Source organism: Aplosporella prunicola, assembly GCF_010093885.1.
Source record: "Aplosporella prunicola CBS 121167 unplaced genomic scaffold K452scaffold_24, whole genome shotgun sequence".
NCBI lineage: Eukaryota > Fungi > Ascomycota > Dothideomycetes > Botryosphaeriales > Aplosporellaceae > Aplosporella > Aplosporella prunicola.
The window spans coordinates 593931-616197 of record NW_022983552.1 but is presented as its reverse complement, the minus strand read 5'-3'; the positions used below and the strand labels follow the sequence as shown (position 1 = coordinate 616197).

At 52.6% G+C, this 22267-nt stretch overlaps 10 protein-coding genes across 10 annotated transcripts; 7 read left to right on the top strand and 3 right to left on the bottom strand.

The window, feature by feature from the left end:
• Positions 1-462: 462 nt before the first annotated feature.
• K452DRAFT_256657 (uncharacterized protein) lies at positions 463-1365 on the top strand (the record flags this gene model as incomplete). Its single annotated transcript, XM_033538409.1, has 3 exons — positions 463-978; positions 1030-1148; positions 1191-1365. Coding segments are annotated over 3 exons (810 nt in total), but the record flags the coding sequence as incomplete, so codon positions are not given.
• Positions 1366-2076: 711 nt separating this feature from the next.
• K452DRAFT_217023 (uncharacterized protein) lies at positions 2077-2250 on the top strand (the record flags this gene model as incomplete). Its single annotated transcript, XM_033536264.1, has 1 exon — positions 2077-2250. A coding segment is annotated over one exon (174 nt), but the record flags the coding sequence as incomplete, so codon positions are not given.
• Positions 2251-4606: 2356 nt separating this feature from the next.
• On the top strand, positions 4607-5743 carry K452DRAFT_234699 (uncharacterized protein; the record flags this gene model as incomplete). Its single annotated transcript, XM_033537379.1, has 1 exon — positions 4607-5743. One exon carries the CDS (start codon positions 4607-4609, stop codon positions 5741-5743), a length of 1137 nt encoding a protein of 378 aa, XP_033394114.1.
• A 184-nt stretch (positions 5744-5927) lies between these two features.
• On the top strand, positions 5928-8332 carry K452DRAFT_93125 (uncharacterized protein). The gene is made up of 3 exons (XM_033547327.1): positions 5928-6253; positions 6314-7475; positions 7539-8332. The coding sequence occupies exons 1-3, from the start codon at positions 6112-6114 to the stop codon at positions 8032-8034; spliced, it is 1800 nt and encodes a 599-aa protein (XP_033394113.1). The 5' UTR covers positions 5928-6111; the 3' UTR covers positions 8035-8332.
• K452DRAFT_290985 (uncharacterized protein) lies at positions 8323-9889 on the top strand. The gene is made up of 2 exons (XM_033541092.1): positions 8323-8994; positions 9057-9889. The coding sequence occupies exons 1-2, from the start codon at positions 8631-8633 to the stop codon at positions 9818-9820; spliced, it is 1128 nt and encodes a 375-aa protein (XP_033394112.1). The 5' UTR covers positions 8323-8630; the 3' UTR covers positions 9821-9889.
• Positions 9890-10359: 470 nt separating this feature from the next.
• Positions 10360-11682, top strand: K452DRAFT_353222 (uncharacterized protein). The gene is made up of 2 exons (XM_033545816.1): positions 10360-10514; positions 10573-11682. Exons 1-2 carry the CDS (start codon positions 10448-10450, stop codon positions 11526-11528), a joined length of 1023 nt encoding a protein of 340 aa, XP_033394111.1. The 5' UTR covers positions 10360-10447; the 3' UTR covers positions 11529-11682.
• On the bottom strand, positions 11682-13645 carry K452DRAFT_361443 (uncharacterized protein; the record flags this gene model as incomplete). Its single annotated transcript, XM_033546424.1, has 6 exons — positions 13215-13645; positions 12188-13154; positions 12041-12138; positions 11834-11983; positions 11765-11783; positions 11682-11717 (listed from the first exon to the last, which is right to left on the bottom strand). Exons 1-6 carry the CDS (start codon positions 13499-13501, stop codon positions 11682-11684), a joined length of 1557 nt encoding a protein of 518 aa, XP_033394110.1. The 5' UTR covers positions 13502-13645.
• A 794-nt stretch (positions 13646-14439) lies between these two features.
• Positions 14440-15519, top strand: K452DRAFT_290980 (uncharacterized protein). The gene has a single exon (XM_033541091.1). The coding sequence runs from the start codon at positions 14484-14486 to the stop codon at positions 15390-15392; it is 909 nt and encodes a 302-aa protein (XP_033394109.1). The 5' UTR covers positions 14440-14483; the 3' UTR covers positions 15393-15519.
• Positions 15520-16382: 863 nt separating this feature from the next.
• K452DRAFT_277538 (uncharacterized protein) lies at positions 16383-18929 on the bottom strand (the record flags this gene model as incomplete). The annotated part of the gene is made up of 4 exons (XM_033539328.1): positions 16383-17079; positions 17129-17663; positions 17730-17852; positions 17923-18929. The coding sequence occupies 4 exons, from the start codon at positions 18927-18929 to the stop codon at positions 16441-16443; spliced, it is 2304 nt and encodes a 767-aa protein (XP_033394108.1). The 3' UTR covers positions 16383-16440.
• Positions 18930-20196: 1267 nt separating this feature from the next.
• K452DRAFT_353219 (uncharacterized protein) lies at positions 20197-22226 on the bottom strand. The gene is made up of 5 exons (XM_033545815.1): positions 22079-22226; positions 21939-22026; positions 21270-21881; positions 20583-21221; positions 20197-20513 (listed from the first exon to the last, which is right to left on the bottom strand). The coding sequence occupies exons 1-5, from the start codon at positions 22100-22102 to the stop codon at positions 20380-20382; spliced, it is 1497 nt and encodes a 498-aa protein (XP_033394107.1). The 5' UTR covers positions 22103-22226; the 3' UTR covers positions 20197-20379.
• Between the last annotated feature and the right edge of the window lie 41 nt (positions 22227-22267).

The window sequence follows — 22267 nt, the reverse complement described above, 5'->3', positions numbered from 1 at the left end:
GCCAATATTTAAACCTAAGCGTGGGATCCGTGCAGTGATTTCATAATTGCAAGTCTAAATTCATCGTGAGTTTGTATCGGCGATTGGTGCTAATTAAGTTCTGAAAAACCTGCGAGACTATTTACCGAAATCCATCCTTTAGTCTGTTGCCAACTATCTTGGTGGGAAGTAAGCTCTTCGATGTGATCAAAGGGCAGGCATGTAGAAACACGGTTTAGGGGCTGTCTCTTGCTCAGTGAAACTTAAGCTAGTTAAGGGTGAACATATCTTCGCTTAAGTCCTTATCATTGTATCTTTTGCTTAGGGGACACAAGCTTACGTGGCGCCGATTTATTGGGTGTAGTGGGTCCCCACTCGAGGGCAACACTGAGAATGCTTGAAATAACCCTACGTTTTCCTTCCAACAAACCATCTCTCTACTAAACTACTCTTTAAGCCTTTCGCACCTTTATTAAGGTCTTCATGGACTCTTACGTATATCAAGGTTTGTCCCACCCAAAATGCATCCGTCTTATCAAGTTTCTGCCAACTACAGCGACAGGAGGTCTCAATGTGTCACTCCACGAAGCACGATTTGAAGATGGGACAGTCCAATACGAATGCTTATCTTATGTTTGGGGTCTACCAGAACCAAAAGCCGACTTGATTTGCGATGGAAAAATTATGCGAATTACTAAATCCCTTGACGAAGCATTGTACCAACTTCAACGCGCATCATGGACCAAATACAAGACTTCAGATTACTTCTGGGTTGACCAAATCTGCATCAATCAAGCCGACAATGAAGAAAAAAGGGAACAGGTAGCTCTCATGGGCGCTATTTATGAACACGCTGAGTGCGTTTGGATATGGCTGGGTTCTGAGGACGCTGCTTCCGTGGCCGTAATGGACTTCATGGAACGTGCTCCCCCAGCATCTGAGGTCGAGACCTATGCTTCTAATGGCAGCTGGAACAACACGATTACCTCTATTCTAGAGGTCCCATCAGGAGAATCTACATTCTGGAAATCTTACTTCACCTTTTTTCAGAGACCTTGGTTTTTCAGGACATGGATCGTCCAAGAGTACATCATGGCCAAACGTGCGATGATGTTTTGCGGATCTCGCTCTGTGGGATCTCACAAATTGTTGTCAATGATGGCAGCATGGTCGATCAGATATGATAAGCCTTTTTCAACTGTTGAATCAAGCCACAACGAGAGGGGATTACAAGGCATGTCTAACGCTCTCAACATTGCAACCTTGGACTGGCGGACGATCCCCGGTGGAGAGCAAAAGGCGCCTTTTATTCGGATTCTTCATGAATTCCGCGATTGCGAGGCGACAGACAAGCGCGACAAAGTATACGGACTGCTTGGCCTCGCAGAGGAGGCTACGACACTCTATACCATGGGGCTTCCCGACTATAATGCATCACCCCAAGAAACATTTGCTAGAACTGCGGTAGCTCTAATAAGTATTGATGAGAATCTCGACTGTTTATCTGCAGTGGAACACAACTATCCTCTGGAAGAATTTCCTCGGCCGTCATGGGCGCCCGACTGGAGCCGAAAACGAGCGTCAAGAACGTTTCTTAGAGCACACAGAAAGCGATTTATCCGCTACAATGTATCAGCAGGCCGACCTCTCCAGTTAAAGGGTTCACCTACTATCAATGACCTCAGTGTTATAGGGGTCACATTCGACATTGTCCGGCACCAAAATCCAACTTTCAAAGTGTCTGGCTCCCTGCAACACGGATGCCTTGGGCCATGGGCAATTAAACAGCTATTGGACGAAACAGCGAAGGCCTATTGCAGTGCTTACCAAACTGAGGAAGAAGTAGAAGAAGCATTTGCGTTGACACTGGTTGGGAGCCGGGTGGGGATCGCTGAGTCTTTGCACCCCGCTTCTATTAGAGCAAGCCCCGAGGTCGAGAGGGAGAAGCTAATGGGATACGTAAGCCTGGCCGCCCGACAGAATCCTCCGCTCGAATCACTGAAGGTAGACGCTTGCCAAACGGAGACTGTTTCATTGCCAAAAGAATTGACGTCGTATTGGAACAAGATACAGTTTTTCTGCAAAGAAAGGATATTTTTTACTACTGCACAAGGGTTTATGGGCATTGGACCAGCGGCAATGGCGGTTGAAGATAGGGTGGTGATTCTATATGGCAGTATCGTACCTTTGATCTTGCGACGTTGTGAAAGCAGCGGAAATTTCAAGCTTGTAGGAGAATGTTATGTTCATGGAATAATGGAAGGAGAGGCAGTTCGGGACAATCAACGAAGAGGAGAAGAGGAAACGTTTAGACTGAGCTAGCATAACTTAATTCAGTATCTAGGTTAGATGATCGGGCGCGATGGAAGATAGCGCTCCGATAAATCTCCGAGCACCAGCGCTACCCGCACCTGCTTTCCGTGATTCCATCTCACGCCATCTGTGATACGGAAAAGCATTAAGGGCAGTGAAGTCGGAAGGTCGAGAGTTGGTGGTTCCGAGACATTTTCGACGTCGTCCGTTTGCCCGGCGGAGATTGCGGAGACGTGTCTCGTTTTGCCCGTGGGGACCCCGTCCACCCCCAGCGACCCCACACTAGGCCCCCCGGAAAATCCCGGCATCCGGCTAAACCCCGCACAAGGATGCGAGCACTCTTGGCACCCTCGCTCCCTTTATTTCTTCCCCCAACATCCCTCGTTGAGTTGAACTCTCCAAGTCCAAGTTCAAAACAAAAATCAACAACAACCATGTCTTCTCCCGCTTCCTCAACCATGTCTTCCGATGATTCTCGCCGTCAATCCACTAGCGACCCTCTCTCGTCCCGTGACGCACCTGCCTTTGCCATGCAGAACGAATACCCCGACTACCAAGCACTCCCGTCGCCCCCTGAAGGTGGATTCGACGGCTACGACCCTGAGTTCGGCTTCAAGATCTGCCTTGCCTACAAGCGCTCCGGCATGCAGTCGGCATGGCCTGATGACATGTAAAAGTGAAAACACAAAACGAGGTTCGTCGCTGTCATTACCGGGAAGAAGGTGACGTACGTACTAACATGCCCGTAGGAACTTCATCACCGACGTTTGATACCTCGACGGCCGCCGGCTACCAACGAGCCGCAGCTACAACTCCTACGACCCTTAACGACTATATACCAGGCGGTAGTGGACAACCAGTGGCAGAGTCAGTACGAGTAGCAGTTAGATGAGAAGAAGGGCAGGGCAGTGGGTCGTCGGTAAAGCGGACGCTTGCATCATGCATGGCAATCACAAGCCCGGGCTATCTTCGGGTGTCCGACGGCCGGTGCTTCCGGCGAAACCGGTTTCGACTGCGCCTCACTGCAGCCAAAAAAAGAGTGGATAGAATATTAATGTTTTGTTGATCAACCCAGCCAACACGTAGTTACGCGCCTCGAGCAATCCAGAGAATTGCAACTTCAAGAACGCACATTCTTCGTAAAGAGTTGGACACCTTCCGGCTTTCCCGCCAGCGCTGTGGGGTGAAGCAGCCAATGCATCCCCAACGACCCACCCGCCCACCGTGGGCACTTCCGCCCCGCACTTCGGCGCTCTGGCCAGCCGGGTAGTGCTTATCCCCCAACTGTAGAATTTGCCTGCACTGCAGCACGCTGCACCGCTCGCCGTCTCCATGACAGCGGAATTCGCCCTTTTTAAAGCCTGTTGTTCAAATTCGAGCGCAGCCGTCACTCCGAGACCTCCTCCAGCGCGTCCCGCGGCGACGCGTGATTCGTTACGCTGGCATGGATCGAAGATACGGTCAAAGGTGTCCGAAAACGGTGACTACCACCTGCGCTGTCACCGTCTGTGGGGACAAAGCGTGCGCCCGCACGGCTCGAGCATCACGTCGGGTCGTGCTTCCTGGAGCAGCTTCACCAAGTGGCCCAGAGGTGGTCCATATCGAGGCGAGCAGAGCCACATCCTCTGCCACTAGGATACAACAGGAAAAGAATCTTCGTAGAGCCATGTCCAAAAATCCTCCGTAAATGGGCACTGTGACTAACATAGATTCGCCGAGGAGAAGCACGATCCAATGATGGGAGGCTTTGCGATCCAACCACGTCTGTTGTCAAGAAGAAAGCGGGGTTGGCTGCATTAAGCTACATATTATGCCCTAACGTAAACTTTACTGGCGTGTAACGTCTGTGAAAGGTGTCACTGCTGATGGTGAGTAAAGCAGAGCCAGTCCGTAGAGATGTGCGCAGTCAACGGCGGAAGTTGTAAACGCAAAATTGCAGGCACGGTAGACGACCTGTCAGCTGCAGAGCTCTGGGAATAGAGCAAAGAAGAGCGGGCCAAACAAGAGGTCGAGAGAGACATCGCCAAAGCCAGGTTTCCAACAGCTCCGTGTGACCAGACTCACCCGCCGGTAGTACAAGTTTGACCAGCACGCGTCGCGTTCGTGTCTCGCGTGGAATGTTGCTGCCTGGCCGTTGCCATGTCTATAACATCAAGCTCGACCTGGCACTCTCACAGAGAGCTGACTCCATTCTCCTTCCACATAAATGTCGCCAGCTCTCGTAGACAAACCTGTTATTCAGAGCAATGTCTCAGAGGACAAAAAGATCGTTGGGACTATGACATCCTCACAGGTCGATGACAAGCTCCAGCGCATGAACGAATCTATCTTGTCCACCTTTAAGGAATCACTGGAAAGGGACCCGTCAGCTGATCTTTCATCTTTGTTTAAGAGATACGCCACATCCTACCCGAACAGGCGCGCGAAATGGGAGAAAATGCGACCTTCCCCGAATTTTCGAAACGACACATCTGTACCATCCAAGCGCATCCAAGATATTTCACAGACACCACTTGAAACCCAAACAGAGGCTACGGATCGGCCTAGTCAAGTCATTGTGCACCAAAAACTGGATCCGGAGGTCAGCGCAATCATTGACACCTCTAACCTGGACCAATTTCCTTCCTCGGATGCTCCAAGGTTTGTCTCAAATTTTACGGAAATACTACAGAAAGGGACGACAATTTCACAATCCGGCGGCAAGACCATCGTCCTACTCGAAAATGGTATCGTCGTAAAGCATGGGCTCTACATGGACTGCAACGAGGCACATATTATGAAATACGTGCAACGAATTTCGGACAATGTACCGCTACCTCGACCTCTCGGTGCGCTCTCCATCGGCCTTCGGACCTACATATTTATGACATTTATCAAAGGGAATCCATTGGACAAGTCCTGGTCGTCACTGTCTGGAGAACACAAACATTCTATTCAGAACCAGTTAAGCGCTATACTCGAAAAGCTGAGGTCTCTGCCACTGCCTTCACCTTACCTTGGTGGAGCAACGTGTCTTTGTAAAGGAGATGTTCCTTGTTGTAAAGACACAAGGAGATACACACGTTTCAGTCAAACTCCTATACGGAACGAAACCGACTTTAACAAATTCCTACTCTCAGGAACTGGGCCAAGATATTCTCGTGCTTACCTTCAATTCTTAAATTCTCTCCTTCGGACAGACCATCGTGTTGTAATGACACACGGCGATTTACATCCTAGGAACATCATGGTTGAGTTTGGAACTGGAGCTGAAGGGTTGGTGAGGATAACCGGTCTCATTGATTGGGAAATGAGTGGTGCATATCCAGAGTACTGGGAATATGTGAAAGCACTGAATACGGTATCGCCTATCGAAGAAGACGATTGGAGCCTGTTTCTTCCTACCAGGGCCATAGGACATTGTGCAGCAGAGTACGGCATAGACTGTCGCATCGACTCCTTGGTTGCTTGAGGATAGGAGGGATTTAGCAGTATCATCCGCAATGTTCGGCATTTATCTCCGCTGTGTGCAAGGTAATAGCTGCTTTAGAAGCGACAGACAATCCAAATCGCCCTGATACTTATCACGAAAGTGTCTACCTTAACAGCGGGACTTTATCTGGACCAGGAAAGATTACCATGGTTTTCTCTCAAGGAGGGCACTCCGAAGTGAGAAAACTCTGAGGGCTGTAAGCGCGCGCCTCGTTATTGTGGGGCACCTCATTATTGTGGGGCGCTTGACTGTGCCGCAGCCACGCGCCTACTTCAGACAATCGTCTCCGCCCAGAAGCTTAAACAATTTGCAGGAACGAAACTCCCCGTCGCAATTTTCAAATCGCAATGCTTGCATTTCGGCGAGTCGGTTTGTCTTTGGCTTCCATACTCTGGCTTCATGCAAGCTGGTATGCCATCGTTCTCTTCCCGGCTTACTTTCGTTCCATGGTGTCCGCTCGCTCACTATGTGGCATCGTTGACCAGAGAAGTATGCTATCTTACTTTGTCTCGCATATACAAAAATCCATACTAATAATGTTTCCGCCAGCCACCATTGTTGGAGACCGCTTACTGTTTTCAAGCGGGAATTACACATTCGACGATGGAGAGACCTGGCAAAACACTTCTTCGCTCTACTGGCTCACACTAAATGATACCATCACAGTCGACAAACCGATTGACATGTCGCTCCTTGAAGCTGTTGACCTACCTAGCAACACCTTAGCTGGCGGTAAATCTCCGGTATCTGGCGGTGCATCTGGGACGTTTTTCTACGACCATACCACCGTGTACGCCTACGCCGGTATGGTGGGGCCAGAAGCAGACGGCGTTAACAACTCATTGTACTCTTTCAACACGACATCAAATACTTGGAATCTGGTGCAGGTCGAGGGTGGGAAGATAAGCTTCGGTAACAACAGTGAAGGAGTTTACGCCACAGACATCAAGACTGGCACATCGTTCTATACCGGCGGCTGGGCTATGGCGTACAATGGCACTTACAACGGGACAGTAAAGTTCCAGTCCGCGAATTCGGGCACTGCGCAACCAACATGGAGCTTCATGACCACGCAGACGGGACTTCAGGGCCCGAACATTCTGAAGGGCGCTATGACCTTTCTGCGCAAGGGACAAGCCGGGATATTAGTCGCGTTCGGCGGGTACAACACGGCCTTTGAAGGGAGCGACTTCGGACCAGGATGGGACTGGGACCAGCGAGACATGAGTGACATCTGGATCTACGACATCTTCTCAAACACGTGGTATTACCAAAAAGCAACTGGCGACATTCCTCATAAGCGGACCGAGTTCTGTGCTGGTGTTTCCTCAGCTCCGGATGATTCGAGCTTCCAAATCACGATATACGGAGGTTGGGATCAGCTAAAGCAGCAGACATTCAGCGATGTCTACGTTCTCAGCTTACCTTCGTTCCGTTGGATACAGGTAACAAAAGATACGGCGACCGACCCGGAGACTACGCCTGGTCGAAACAGACACAAATGCAATATGTGGAACGACGGGCAGATGATAGTTTCAGGCGGCATTGTTGCTGTCGGAGTCGGTGATCCGAAGAAACTCAACAACGTCTGTAATCAAAACTATCCACCATTTGAAGTTCTGGACACTTCCACCTACGCGTGGAGAACACAGTTCGATCCGAAGCTGGAGTATTCCGTTCCGGACGTGGTGACCGCTGTCATTGGAGGAAGGTAAATCTCGTGTTCTTTGCTTTTTATCGGAATCCCAGCTGATATTTTCTTTTCACTGCGCAGTTCATCAGGGGGCGCAGCACTGTCGTCACCTCAGTTGGGTTGGAACAGCAGCGATCTCTCGGCCGTGTTCTCAAAGTCCGTTGCCCGGGATACATACGATTACGAGTCTGCGTCTTCTTCCGCCGTTCCAACTTCTACGGCAAGCTCCACATCCACGGCAAAACACAGCCACAAACATCTTTCGGGGGGCGCTATTGCAGGCATCACAGTTGCTGTCGTTGCTTTCGTTGCCCTCGTATTAGTCTCGGCGGCGACAGTTTTCTGCTGGCTTAAACGAAAGAAGAGTAGGCGCAATGACCGTACAGATGACCAACCGATTTGGCACAAGGCCGAACTAGAAACTACGGAGCGCACGTATCCAGAAATGCCTCCAGACAACGCAATACTCGAGGCGGAGGTGAATGGAATACGGAATCCAGAGCCGGTAGAGCTGCCGGCGGTTTCGAGGATGCTAGAATTGCCGGCTACCTCAAGACGGGTTGAGCTTCCGCCTTAGCGATTCCAGCCCTTACTGTCTTTTGAGACTATTAATTCCATTGCGGCAGTTCAGCAATATGGTCCCGGAACGGACTTAAGAAAAGTGGGATTCAGACGGATATTGGAGCAGAGAACGGAGATACAGCAAGCGTTCACCTTTGCGTCGTGCAAACAAGGCTTCTTTCGGAATCCAATTACGCCAACCGATGTTTATCACCTTATCTCAAAAGCAGCTGTCGACTCATTGGTACGTTTGTCCAAACGGCCCAGTTTGATTTAAACGGCTTAGGACCCATAACTTTAAAAGGCTCATGCTTTTCATTGGCTGTAAACAGTCCGGGGTGCAGATCAATATGCAAGTTGCTTATGGCTCTCTCGAAGCTGCGTCATAAGCTACAATGCTCAGCCTCTCTTGGCTGACGCTATGATGTTGATGCATCTGTCCACTCCCTTGCTGTCGGCATATTCGCATACGACCTCAATGAACTATCACCGCCATAGTCAACTACTCTACGGCGCATATAAAGCGCACGAGATGGCTTCTCAAGCTCTTCACTGGAACTCCAGCCCTTCGACTCCCAAATTCTTTGCTCTCCAAACAGAAAAACCACAGCAATGTCCCTCAACGCGACCATGCGCGGCGTCCTTTACGAAGGCGTCCCCAACCAAGTGCGGGTCGCAGACCTGCCAATGCCGACCCTCCAAGCGGGCTCCGACGCGATTGTGCGCATCACGACCTCTGCGATTTGCGGATCCGACTTGCATATGTACCACGGCCTGCAAGGGCAAGACGCGCCGTGGGGCATGGGCCACGAAGCCATCGGCTACATCTCAGAGATCGGAAACGCCGTCTCGTCGCTCTCGGTCGGCGACTACGTCGTCATCCCGGACAACCCGTCCACCGGCCATCTGAACATGGAGCCGCCTTCGTTCGAGTCCAATGGCATCTTTGGCATCTCGGGCGGCGTCGGCCTCCAGGGTACGTATAATGTTCATCCGCGACGTAACAGCTACCTTTCTGACGCTTCTGTCTGTGTACAGCCGAGTACGCCAGGGTGCCCTTCGCCGACGACTCGCTCATCCCCGTGCCACTGACACACAACACGACCAACGCGACCATCGAGCAAGACTACGTGACGACGGCCGACATCTTCGCGACAGGATGGCAAGCAATCAGCTGGTCAGGCTTCGAGCCAGGCGACACAGTAGCCGTGTTCGGCGCGGGCCCCGTCGGCCTGCTGGCCGCCTACTCCGCCATGCTGCGGGGCGCGTCGCGCGTGTACTCTATCGACCGCACGCCCATGCGCCTCGAGCGCGCGGCCTCCATCGGCGCCATCCCCATCAACTTCAACGAGTCGGACCCCGTGCAGCAGATCCTGGCGCAGGAGCCGGGGGGCGTCGTGCGCGCGGTCGACTGCGTGGGCGAGGAAGCCGTCAACGCGGCGGGCGAGCCGCAGCAGGACATCGTGCTGCGGAACATGGTGGGCGTGACGCGGGCGCGCGGCGGCATCGGGCAGATTGGCGTGTACATGGCGCAGGAAGCGAGCTCGGGTGCGCCGAATGCCGGCGATATCAGCCCCGACATCTCGTTCCCTGTGTCGGACTTCTTTGGGAAAGGGTTGGGCTACCGTGCTGGTGTTGTTGATCCGAAGGAGCTTGCGCCGCAGCTTGCGGAGCTTATTTCGGCGGGGAGGGCGAGCCCGCATTTCATTGAGACAGCGGCTATTGGGATTGAGGATGTGCCGGAGTACTATAGACGGTTTGATCAGCATGAGGAGATCAAGGTGTACATTAGGTTTCCTTGAGCTGGTGGCGATGACTTGGAGAAGGTACTAGGTAGTTTGGAGACAAATCTTAGCTGGTGTGATGCGGAATTGTTTTGATTGGGTGATAAACGGAAGATGCATGATATGACAGTGCCGTCACTGCAATTGTGTTTGTCCACCTCTCGCGCAAGGAAAGCCATTCTTAGCTGTTCCTTTCATTCACTTTCTCGACAGCCCATCATCATCAGATGGTGATGAGCCGACGAAAACGCAAAAGCCCCTTACATCCAGCCAGAATAGCAAAGAACTGCCCGCCCAACCAACGCCAGACGTTAAGACGGGGCAATCCCGAAGAATTCCCCCTTTAGGCCCCACTCTTAAATAGCTTTAAGCACTAGTGTAGGGAGAGTGCCACCGAGGAATTGGAGTTTGCGGAGTTAAGCCGCTTAGCTCCAGCCATCACGTCACGCCCATGAGCAGCGCTGTTGGAGTTAAGCGTGGTAACTCCATGGCGTTGAGGTTGGGCTCTTGTATTTATATTCTCTTGGGCCGTCCTTGGTGCTATTGGACTCGCACTGTTCTTCCAGCTCTTCCTTTGCCTTACCCACGTCCTTACCTCAGCTTTAACAAGTTTACCACATTTCTCACCATCACCAAATCTTCACAATGGCAACCAAGCAACCCACCAGCAACATCGGCGTCGTCCTCGGCGCCATGACAATCGGAGAGGCAGGTTCGTCAAGCCCCTCCCCTCCCAAGGCTCCCGCAACTAACGCCCCCACCCCCACCAGGCCGCGAAGGCATGCGCGTAACCACGCACGAAGACGCCGCGGCCCTCATCGACGTCTTCCAAGCACATGGGCACGACGAGATCGACACGGCGCGCGTCTACGGCGGCGGCACGACGGAAGAGTACCTCGGGGCCGCGCAGTGGCAGGAGCGAGGCATCCGGATGGAGACGAAGCTGTACCCAACCAAGGGCAAAGGCATGGGCTGGCTCTTTGCCGAGGACTTCACACACTCACCCGCCGACGTGCGCAGGGGACTGCAGGATAGCCTGAAGGCCCTACGCGCCGACAAGGTGCACATGTTCTACCTGCACGGGCCGGACCGGGCGACGCCGTTCGAGGAGACGCTGCGCGAGGTCAATGCATTGTACAAAGAGGGGCGATTCGAGCGCTTCGGGCTCAGCAACTTCCAGGCGTGGGAGGTGGCGCAGATGTGCGAGATCGCAAAGCGGCACGGCTGGGTGCAGCCTTCCGTGTACCAGGGCCTGTACAACGCGCAGAACCGGCTCGTCGAGGCCGAGCTGGTGCCCTGCCTGCGCCACTACGGCATCTCGCTGTACGTGTTCAACCCGCTGGCGGGCGGCTTCCTCACGAGCCGCTACCACCGCGGCCAGGAGCAGTTCGAGGAGGGCTCGCGCTTTGATCCGAAGAGGAAGCAGGGCCAGCTGCACCAGAGCCGGTACTGGAACGAGCCGAACTTCAAGGCGCTGGATATCCTGCGGCCGGTGATTGCCAAGCACGGGATTAGCGAGGCCGAGGCCGCGTTGCGGTGGTTGGCGCATCATTCGGCGTTGAAGAAGGAGTACAATGATGCGGTTATTGTTGGTGCCAGCAGCACGAAGCATCTGGAGGAGAACTTGGTGGCGCTGGAGCAGGGGCCGTTGCCGCAGGATGTGGTGGATGCGTTGGATGCTGGCTGGGAGCATACCAGGGCGCTGCCTTTGAAGTACTGGCATTAGGGTGTTGTTCTCACAGAGGATAGCATTTATGCAGGAAACGACCTTGGAGTTTAATTAAGAAAAAATATACAAATGGCGAACTATTAAGTCCAAGGGCGGCCTTGAATATGATATTTTTTGTATAGTGCGATAAACAATGCCTAAAGAAATCCCTTAAAGGTACTGTCTTTGGTCTACATCTAAACGCATCTATCCAATATTAATTATATCTATAAGCTTAGCAGATTGCTACTCACCATCTGAGACAATTCAGCCCTATAATATCCTTTATATAAAGTTATATAATTACCCGTGGCTTCGTCTACTTTGCCGCAAACAGATTCCGTTCGAGCCTCAAGCGAGCCCAAATAATCAACAGCGAGCCAGCGATCAACGTGGCGCCAGAATACAAGGACAAGGCGAGGTAACCGTAAGAGCCGGCTAGCTGTCCGCTGATCGGCGTACCAAACAGTGCTCTAAAGGACAAGTCAGCAACGAAACCCTTTAAATTGCAATAAGACATTCCGGCTTACGTCAGAGCGAGCAAGCCCATGAAGAAGCCGACGGCCGTTCCCTGTGTTTCTTTTGTTGCAATTCGAGCCACGCAGGCTGTTTGAAGGCTCATGATGGCCTTTTTCTGTCAGCAGGGTCAGATGAAAGGGGAAAAGCGAATAACATACCCCAGAGGTAAATCCATAGAACAGGGACCAGACAATAACTCCGGCCTCATTCTTTGCGGCAGTCCAGCAGAGGGCGGTAATGCCGGAAGTCAGAGCAGCGGCGGCGCAGAGGTTAAAGTGACCGTAGCGGTCCGCGAGGAAGCCGGGCAGGACACGCCCGAACAGGGATGCGGCATTGACTACGGAGACCATGTAGAAGGAGAGGCTTGTCGACATTCCGAGAGAGCGAGAGTACGACGTGACGTAGAAGAACGGACTGAACATGCCCAGGTAGCAGATGGCGAGGCCGGCGCTGAGAAGGAGGAACGTGGGGTTCTTGATGATGGAAATATCTATCTTTTGTTTTTTCGGCTCCGATGGGGTCTTCTCGTCCTCGTCGGTCGAAGGCGGTTGCGGCGGCTCCAGAGGCGGTCGCACAGTCGTCAGACAGATGACGAGGAGCGGCAGCATGATGAAGCCGATGATGCGAAGAGTCCAGCCGAAGCTCACGCCGTCGTGGTTGAGAAGCTGGTCGAGGACGATGGGCCAGATGATGCCGCCGGTGGAGGAGCCGGCTATAGCGATACCCAAGGCCAAGCCACGGTTCTTGTGGAAGTACTTGGAGACGGTAGCGACGGCGGGGCAAAAGACGAAGGTCATGCTGGCGCCGAGCAGGAAGGCTTGGGCGAGAAAGAATTGGTAGTACTCGTAGCTGAGCGAAGTCATGAAGACGGCGAGCAGGGTGCCAATGCCGCCGCCAAATATGAGGATGGGGGCGCCGATGCGGTCGACGAGGATGCCAGCCAGCGGGGAGAGGATGTACATGATGCAGATGGGGAAGGAGCCGAGCCATGAGACTTGGAATTCCGAGTAATCGGAGAGCTGATGGGACATGTAGTAGTCCTGGAAGACACCGAAGGAATTGAGGAAGCCGACGCTGCAGAAAAGAGCGAGGAAGGCGCCGAGGAGGACGAGCAGAGCGCGGGAGCTGGGAAGTTTGATGATGTGTTAGAAGGGGAAGGTCGAGGAAGGATACGGACTGACTCGCCTGGTCTCGCTGGATTGAGTCATGACTGTGGTGGTGGTGGGTGGTGGTGGGTGGTGTGGGTGGTGTGGGTGGTGACTACTTAAAGCGCGCCTGCCCCCCGGAGCGCCCGCGGACTTTCCGAACTCCCAATCCTCATCCTTCATGGCCGTCAAGCGTCCGCGCCAAGAGCCCGTATCGTGCCAGCTCTGTCGCTCCAAGAAACTGCGTTGCGACCGACAACAGCCATGCGCCAATTGCTGCTCGCGCGGTGTCGATTGTATCTCGCAGTCGCAGTCCGCACGCCCCATCACCGCCACTCCCGCTCCCACAACGCGCGACAACGACCCGGACGTCCAGGCCCGACTGCATCGCCTCGAGGAAGCTGTCGAAGCTCTTCGCAAATCCACTCTTCCTCCATTGTCTGGCTCCGAAACTGAGCCATTGACGCCCGCCTCTTCCATCGACTGCATCGCCGGCACGCCCATCCAGTCCAGTTGGCCCTTCAAGTTGGAACTGCTACCTGTCGCGCACATCTCCCAAGCCGCGTCGCGTCGTGGCTCGTCCATTTGCTTGCCGACCAGGGATGAGACCGTCGCCCTCTTTCGACACTACAGCGCTCATGTCAACTACCTGCACCACATCATCCACGCACCCTCGGTGCTCGCCTTGATTCATGACGTCTACAGCCGTCCGCTGTCCCAAGCTGGGCCCGCTCACGCTGCCCTGATCCTCAGTATGCTCGCCGGCGCCGCCTACTTCTGGAACGAGGACGTAGCCATGTTCGCCTCGTCGGCAGATGCCCGTCAGGCGTCGTCGTTGTGGCTCGATGCCGCCTCCGCCATCTTGGAGCACTCGCGTCGCACTTCATCGGCTTGTCTCGAGGACGTGCAAGCGACCATTATCGTTTACTACCTCGAGTACAATATCCAAGGTTGCCTGGCTCGCTACCATCTCCTTAACACTACCGCCCTGAACATGGCGCGTAGCCTCTCTTTGCACAAGATTGACAGCCCCACCAATTCCTCGTTGCGTGACAGCCTGATTGTGGCCGAAGTCAAGAGGCGCGTGTGGTGGCATCTCGTCTCGTCGGATTGGTGCGGCCTCTTCTCTCCGCCGCCGTTGTGATTCGTGTTTTGCTGACTGTCGTGCAGGCTTCTCGCATTCACGCCAGGTCCCCAAGAGGGCACGTATTTCGCTCAACCGCGCCAGATGATTGTGAAGCTCCCTCGGAACGCCGGTGATCAAGATTTGGAGCAGAGGCGACAGAGCCCGCCGTCGCAGCCTAGCACCATGTCCTTTTTCATGCAACGCATCCAGATGTCGGAGATATGCCGCAACATTGCCGATGCCATGACGGATCTTCAGCTAGAGCCGTCTCTGATGAACTGCGAGACTCTACGCGACCTAAACCGTCAGTTTGAGCACTATCTCGCTGGCTTGCCATTCTTTTTCAAGCTCGACGATCGTAGCCGTCGGGAAAGCCAGTGTTTCAACCAGCAGTTCCCTCACCTCAGCACGCAACGGTGCCTGATCCACTTGTGCGCTCACACCAGGCGCAGCAGGCTGCATCAGCCGTGGCTAGTGCGCGGGTTCCACGAGCCGCAATTCGCTTTCGCCAGGCAGGCCTGTCTGGAATCGTCGCGCACCGTGCTGCAGGTGGCGCGCCTACTGGAAGACGCCGGGAATAAGCAGCCTGTTGACCTGGCCAGGCTCAGTATGGTCGTGCATCACGTATCCTTGGCCGCGGTGGTGCTCGTCGTGGACCTGTCATCGACCAAGGTGCGCGGACCAGAGGAGGAGCAGCGGAAGCTTGAGATCGTCGAAGCGTGCCAGATGCTCGAGCGGGTGAAGCGGGGGTCAGCGCTGGCAGCGAGCTTTCTCGCGTCATTGGACGAAATACTCCAAAAGCACAAGATCAGCCTGCCTGCGGCGGGCGCGGCGTCCGCGGCGTCCGCGGCCGCTGCTGCTGCTGCTGCGACCAGCCCCGCTGTCGGCAGTCGCGAGAAACAGCCATTGCCGGATTTTGGGCAGCAGCAGGCTGCGGTAGGCGCGCACGGCGATGGCGAGCTTGATGCTTGGATGCAGGGCGGCGATGTGGATTGGGGGTTTGATGTTGGTGTCGACGCGTGGGACGAGCTGTTTGCTGATCTCAATGCGTGGCCCGTGCTCACGACCGAGAGTTGGGAGTTTGCCATGTGATGGCGGGGGAGGTAGGAGGTTTGGTCGCTCTAGGTTTGTGTAGACGTATTTTAGGGAAGTCATGAGCTTTTGGGTAGCTTTTCACCTTGTTGCTTTGCGAAGTGAGGTTTACTCGCAAAATGGGAGCTTGCTGGATTATTCGTGGCCGCTCCATGAGATCGTGAACAGCTTCCCGGTTGACTGAAAACATTTATTTAGCATTACAAAACTAGCTTCATTGCATTAATGGAGCTACCGAAATGTATAGAGAAACCTAGTTTCAAACAGCAAGCAACCCCAACAGCCCCACCACCACCCCCCAACGCCCCATAGCAGCCACGACTTACCCACGCACCCACACCCTCCGCCGCCATCAACACCAACCCACCCGCACCCCACGAACGCGCACAAAAAACCAAAACGCACACGCATTAGCTCTGTCTTATGTCTAGCTTAACAAGGAAATAAAATACGGTAGACGGTCACGTCAACGCACCCGATCGCGCAAGGAGGGAAGCGTATGTGCGCGGGTGCGGAGTATTTGCGGAGGGTCTGTGGAGGGGACTAGGAAGGTCTAGGTGTAGATTTGGGTTAAGTAGAGGGGTGTGGTGGCTGACAGTGAAGACAAAGGCGCGATATAACTTACCGTGGCCGACATTTGCTTCAACACTGTAGGAGTTGGTTCGTCCTGATGCGGATTATAAATACAGAGGATTGAGGAGTGGGAGATAGTGTACTGTTTAGGTTCTCATCGTGCACGCAAGGATAGATTCGAGGGGTTTTGATTTCTCTTATATCGTTGCCCTTCAAGATGTGTTCTGAGAGGACGGAGGAGAAGGTCGCGCGGTTGGTTTGCTGTATCTGCGGCTGGCTGGTGGTGGACACTGGACAGCGCCGTCCGGACGTGGAGACGAGCTGCCTATGGTAACAGGTCTTGTTGATGTTGCTGTCAAGAAGCACGAGAAGAAGACAATGCCGGCATGCAGGGGTATGAGGAAGAAACTTAATTACGCAACGCTGGTCTACCTGTCCATACCCATCACGCTCAAGCACAAAAACCTCGACACCGTTACGCATCTTCATCGAAAGTTGTCAACGTCGACACCACCGAGGTCCTTCCCTGGGCAGGGGAGCTATCCGTACGGCTGCCGTTGTTGGTTTCTTCTTCTGCGGTCGAAGGTCGCGAGGGGTTTTCTTTTGTAGAGTTATCGTCTTCGTCGGTCTCAGTAGTGGGCTCTGAGTTCTTTTGCTGGTCTGCGGAGATGTTCGTACGGCTGGTGTTGTTGCTTTGTTCTGCACTTAAGGAACGTGATATGTTCTCTTTTGCAGGTGTGACACCACCTTCGCTGTTTTCAGAGCCGATAACTAGGTCGAGGATAGGTGGAGGAGCCTTCAGCCGAGGGTGGTTCTGGTCGTCCAGATCCAAGACAGCTAACCGTTGCCCTTTCTCGGTAACGGGAACATCTCCTGCACATTCAGCCCATGTGCCAATCCCTAGCTCTTCATGAGCAAGTCGGTGTAGTTGCAATGTGTTGTTTGTTGTCCATTCGAGCCGCTTATATGCGTCTGGATTGCGCTTACAGCGTCTTAGGATCCAGTTTATTAGTGGCTCTATGGTATATGCTAAGCATATAATGACGAATCCAAGTGCTAGAGTGAAGCTGAGGCCAAATACCGAGAAGTTTGTGTGTTCGAGGCTTTTAATTTTCTGAAGGGCCGTTAGTGTATGCGAAGAGTGAATTGGATGGATCAAGTACTTGGCTTCGGCACAGGTTTTCCTCTATTGTATTGTTTGGCTTTCGCAACCACGGACTTTGGCGTGAGTCAGATGGCCCATTTGCCGTAATAGCCATCATTCCTTGTGCACTAAGAAGGGATGCTGCATGCCAGTGTTCCAATTCTAGTTGCCATTGGTTGTCCGGTAGTGGGCCGGATACCCATAGTTGGGACCTATAACGAGCCAACAAGGAAGACGCGCCCAGCATGCCAGCAACATCCAAAATAGTGGTACTGTAAGCCGTGATAATACTGCTTACCCAATTGAAGATTATTTTGTGCTTCGAACCTTTCCAGAGCCCTTCTGCCAACGCAGCTGATTCATATGTACCTCCAAAAGGTGAACAACGGCTGGCTAAAGGAAGATTCGGATTGCAGTACTGTTCCTTGACAGAGCAAGCTAACAAGGAGCCAGAGCGATCTGCCCCATAGAGGCGAGTGGTCATATTATTTTTATTTACACCACTCGGGTAATGAGCTGAAAACCACGTGTCGTTTATGGGGTCTGTATAGCTCCTAATTATTTTTTTTAAGAAAATGCAGTTAGGGTCGGTTACTGAACGGGTTGATGAGAGTACTAACACCTTGTTGGCAGATAAAAATAATAAATGTATGTCCGCGTCTTTTTGTTGCAGTTTAGGGATAATGTCAAATTGTGATCGATTAACAAAATTTGATCCGTTTAAAACGAATGCGGTGCTTAAGCTACATATTATTAGTCTTCATCTCTGCCTCAATTTGCACCCGCCTGTACTAAAAAGGGCGTAGAACTTACAAAAGCTCATAGGTTTCAGGTGTATTGTATGGAACTAGCCTTTTTCCATCTTTCGTCCAAGTAAAATCTGCGTGCTCGTAGGTGCTTTGGTTATAATAAGTCCCGAGCCCGTCCATGGCCTTTCCAAAGTTATATCGGGTGTGGTTGAAATTTTCCCCAGACATTTGGAAAGAGTCTTGGAAGCCTTCTGTTTCGAGCGGAGCGCAGCTAGAAACACGGCGAAACAAAATTCGTTCATTTGCGGGGGCGTTGATGCCAAGGTCAGAGTTACTATCCAGATAGCCGGTATCGAATACAATGTTGCCAAATTTGAGTTTGCACATATCTTCTTCGAAAGGACAACTGGCGTTCCGGTAAATTTTAGTTGGTAGTCGTTGCTTCGTATAGGCGTCGCAGTTCTGCATTCCAGAGCTGCCCATATAGCATTCTTCTGCGTATTTTGTCCAGGAGTCTACGTATTGAGACATGGACGAGAAGTAGTATGCGACTTGGGTGGCAAAATCGAGGTATTCCTCGGAGTCTAGTATTCCGCAGTTTGAACCTTTGATAAGGACGTCGTTTCCTGATGCAGTAGATATTTTAGAGGAAAAGGTACCTGCCAGACCAAAAGCGACCATGCAGAGTAGCGCAAAACCAATTAGCGGTAGAGTCCTTTGGTAAGGCTTCCTGACAAGCTTCTTCCGGCTCCACGTCCATAGAATATTGGCTAGGTTGACAAGGCCACTTGTACCATTGGCCGAATTCCGAAGGATTATTTGGCGCTGATGATGGAGAGCATCCTGTGCTGCCTCGGTAGAAAACACACGGTGAAGCGCGAAACAAGCAACTCTCCAGAAATGGGTTCCGACAACGCTGACAAAAAGCGCGAGGAAGGCAATCAAGAGTGCACCCTCGCGCCTGTTCACTGTCAATGTCGCCCCAAAAATACGTCCTTTGCTCCAGTTGGTCCAAACTCCGGTGTAAATTCCGTATGAGCTTGATTGGTAGATCTCATCGAGAGAAGACATAGTGTTGAAAGAGAAACGCGTCAAGAAAAGTTGATGATAGCCCTCGAAGTGTCTACAGGCCTTTTAAAAAGCAGCCGCGCTCAGCTCCCAAGGCAACTGGCACCATGCCACTGTTCTCTAATTTTGCAGCACTCAATGAACCCGGTCTTGCCAAACAAAAGATCCGGTGGACTAATAGGCCAAGCGTAGATATGCCGGAAGATATTATTGGTCGAAGCAACATCTCGGCTATTCAAATATAGAGAACTTGAAGTGCCGAGAAGTCCGTACGATGCACGTAAGCAATGGAAGCATCAGTACCACAGCCACATTCTCCACATTTGATATTAACCTACCAATCAAGACAGAAGAACATGCCTGTCTTAGGCATTGTTTATGGGTGGGGGCGATTTACTGAATTAGTGTGGGGGCTGAATTGCAAGTTTTGAGCTCATGCAGCATCTGACAATAGAAACAACTGCAGAGTAACTGGCGCGTCAAAGTGAGAGAGTGGAGTGAACATGCAGAAATGACCATGATATGAACGGAAAACTTACAACACGACGTACACTGCACCTAGCACGACTGGGCTCGGAGACAACTATACCAATGTGGTGAATGGACCGACCAAGAGATGCGACCGTCGACATTTTTGGTCAAAGACTCCTTCTTTGTCGTCATCCACAAGGCTGCGGATAGTTGGCTCAGCCTTTGTTTCAAGGGTACAGAGTGCGGAACGATCCAGTCCAGAATATAGTCCGTCCAGAGGTTCAGGCGGGTCGAAGGTGCCCGGGACGGGTCGTGCTAATTAAAGTACGACCCGACCTGGTTTGGTCGGGCTTAGCCAGGCTAAAGAATGCCTAAAATGCAGCCTAAAGTATAACGTGTTAACTTAGTTTTTCTAGTACCGGCCACTTAACAGTGTGGAAAGACTACGTAGTATTTAGAGAGACCACCTAGCATTATACCTTCGCGTAGAAAGGCTACTTGGTAAATATTACGGTCTACGACCCGACTACGACCTATTTATCCCTCTGTCTAGAGGGGACTAGGCCGTGCTAAATAAAGAACGATTTTTATAGTCTTGACCGACCCCGGGGTCGAACTAGACTATTCCGCACTCTACAAGGGTACATGACTTACTTTTTTCCTTGTATCCTCGTACCCTTGTTGGGGTGCTCTGGCACCCACAACATCTTGGCTTTGTGTATATGTAACAATCACTTAAGTATCAAGTCGAAGCGACACACAACCCCCTAAGGAGTGCTTGATAGATACGCAGGCTTTTGTTGAATGTTGATAGCCAACCAAATGGTGGGAAATTCAGCCGGAGCCATCAACAACCGTTTTATTTTGGCATTGAGCATCCACTGCGTAATCTCAGATCTCTGAGACAGCGAGGGAAGACTCATTTTCAACATACCTAAACCTACCCATGAAGTCGATCCCTTCGGCGTAAGAGCCACTCGAATCAAAGGCCATCCACAGTAAACGTCCCCGTCTTCGTGACCATGTACTCGCTCACAGCGATATCCTTGCCCGACTCCTTACCGTAACCCGACTCCTTGATGCCGCCGAACGGCGACTCGGCCGCTGACGAGTTGCCTATTTTCGCACACACGTAAGCATTCCCCACCAAAGACAAACCAGAAGCATTAGCACACGATGACTCACCAGTGTTTAACCCAATCATACCCGCCTCCAAGTTCTCAAACAGTCTCCAGATGCGGCTCACATCCCTCGTAAAGGCGTAGCTCGCCAAGCCCATGGGCGTATCGTTCGCCATCTTCACGGCTTGCTCTTCCGTCTCAAAGCGATAGAACGCGGCGATGGGGCAGAAGCACTCCTCGCAGGAGACCTGGGTCTCCGCATTCATGTCGACCAAGATCGTTGGCTCGAAGAAGTAGCCCTCGGAGCCGTTGGGGTTGGTGCGCTTCCCGCCGAGCACGAGCTTCGCGCCCTTGGACACTGCATCTTTGACCAGTGCCTCGGCGCGATCGACACCGCGCGGCGTCGTCACAGGGCCGAGCGTTGTGCCTTTGTCCGCGCCGTGCCCGACGACGAGTTTGGCGGTTTCGGCTTTGAAGCGCTCGATGAAGGCGTCGTAGATGCCCGACTGCACGATGAAGCGGTTTACGGTGATGCAGGCTTGCCCGGCGTGCCGCCATTTGAGTGCAATGAGTTGCCCGATTGCGCCTTCGAGATCGGCATCGTCAAAGACAACGGCAGGACAATTTCCGCCGAGTTCCAAGGTAAGTTTTTTCAAGCCGTCACTGCAGTGGTTGGCAATTAGTTTGCCAACACGCGTTGAGCCTACAGTTTGTCAGTCTATTGCCAGGAAATGGATGCGCACGCACGTACCCGTAAAAGTGACCTTTTTGACACGCTTATCGCGACAAAGAGCCTCACTCAAGGACGGCGTATTCTCAAGGCTCGTCGGCAGGATGTTGAGCACTCCGGACGGGAAACCGGCCTCAGTTGCCAATTTCGCAAGAGCCAGTGCGGTCAATGGCGTTTCGGGCGACGGCTTCACGATCATCGTGCAACCCGCCGCCAGTGCCGCGCCAGCCTTTCTGAGAACCATCGCTACGGGGAAGTTCCACGGCACGAGTGCAACCGCAACTCCAACGGGCTGCTTGATTGTAAGCACCCGGCGGTTTGGCAGAGCAGGCTGGAATGCTGTTCCTTGAATCCGTTCAGCTTCTCCAGCGAACCACCAAGTGAAACTGAGAGAGTAGTCCATCTCCCCGATCGCCTCAGCAAATGGCTTGCCAGTTTCGTAGACCATGATCGTGGCCAAGTCATTTTTGTGCTCGCGTATTAGCGAGTCCCAGCGGTAAAGCCATTGTGCCCGCGTACGTGGAGACACGGTACGATAATGTTGGAAGGCCTCGTGAGCTGCAGCCACGGCTGAGGGAACGTCTTCCGCTGAGTTGTTGGTTACTTGGGCCCAGGGCTTGTTCGTTCCAGGGTCTGTAGATTGGGTAAGCTTCATGATCTGTTTCCGGCCGGCAGATCTGCAACACTAACCAATGACATCAAACGTCGATCCTGATTGAGCAGAAACATATTGACCTCCAACATAAGATTGTGTGCTGAGCAGGTCCGGTCGCTCGAGCTGAAAAATAAGTTAGCAAATCGCAGAGCTCATGTACAAAGGAAGTACTAACGCTGAAGGGCAGCTTGTACGTCATGGTGAATTAAATCAGTCGCAGTGATAAGTTTGGGTTTGGAAGATAGTCCGAGAGGCCAAGGTATTTAATGGACGTCGATGACGCGTGATGTTGATGGAGGAAGTAATGGAGGGGTAGAGAAGGGTGGGGGTAAGTACATGCGACCAACCCCGCATTCTGTGCTAC

Coding starts and splice junctions, on each gene's coding strand:
- K452DRAFT_93125 (XM_033547327.1), top strand. CDS start 6,112: ATGCTTGCATTTCGGCGAGTCGGTTTGTCTTTGGCTTCCATACTCTGG. Junction 6,254..6,313: donor TGGCATCGTTGACCAGAGAA/GTATGCTATCTT, acceptor TGTTTCCGCCAG/CCACCATTGTTGGAGACCGC. Junction 7,476..7,538: donor ACCGCTGTCATTGGAGGAAG/GTAAATCTCGTG, acceptor TTCACTGCGCAG/TTCATCAGGGGGCGCAGCAC.
- K452DRAFT_290985 (XM_033541092.1), top strand. CDS start 8,631: ATGTCCCTCAACGCGACCATGCGCGGCGTCCTTTACGAAGGCGTCCCC. Junction 8,995..9,056: donor GGGCGGCGTCGGCCTCCAGG/GTACGTATAATG, acceptor GTCTGTGTACAG/CCGAGTACGCCAGGGTGCCC.
- K452DRAFT_353222 (XM_033545816.1), top strand. CDS start 10,448: ATGGCAACCAAGCAACCCACCAGCAACATCGGCGTCGTCCTCGGCGCC. Junction 10,515..10,572: donor CATGACAATCGGAGAGGCAG/GTTCGTCAAGCC, acceptor CACCCCCACCAG/GCCGCGAAGGCATGCGCGTA.
- K452DRAFT_290980 (XM_033541091.1), top strand. CDS start 14,484: ATGTCCTTTTTCATGCAACGCATCCAGATGTCGGAGATATGCCGCAAC.
- K452DRAFT_353219 (XM_033545815.1), bottom strand. CDS start 22,102: ATGACGTACAAGCTGCCCTTCAGC. Junction 21,222..21,269: donor CAAAAAGGTCACTTTTACGG/GTACGTGCGTGC, acceptor GACAAACTGTAG/GCTCAACGCGTGTTGGCAAA. Junction 20,514..20,582: donor TATGATTGGGTTAAACACTG/GTGAGTCATCGT, acceptor GTGCGAAAATAG/GCAACTCGTCAGCGGCCGAG.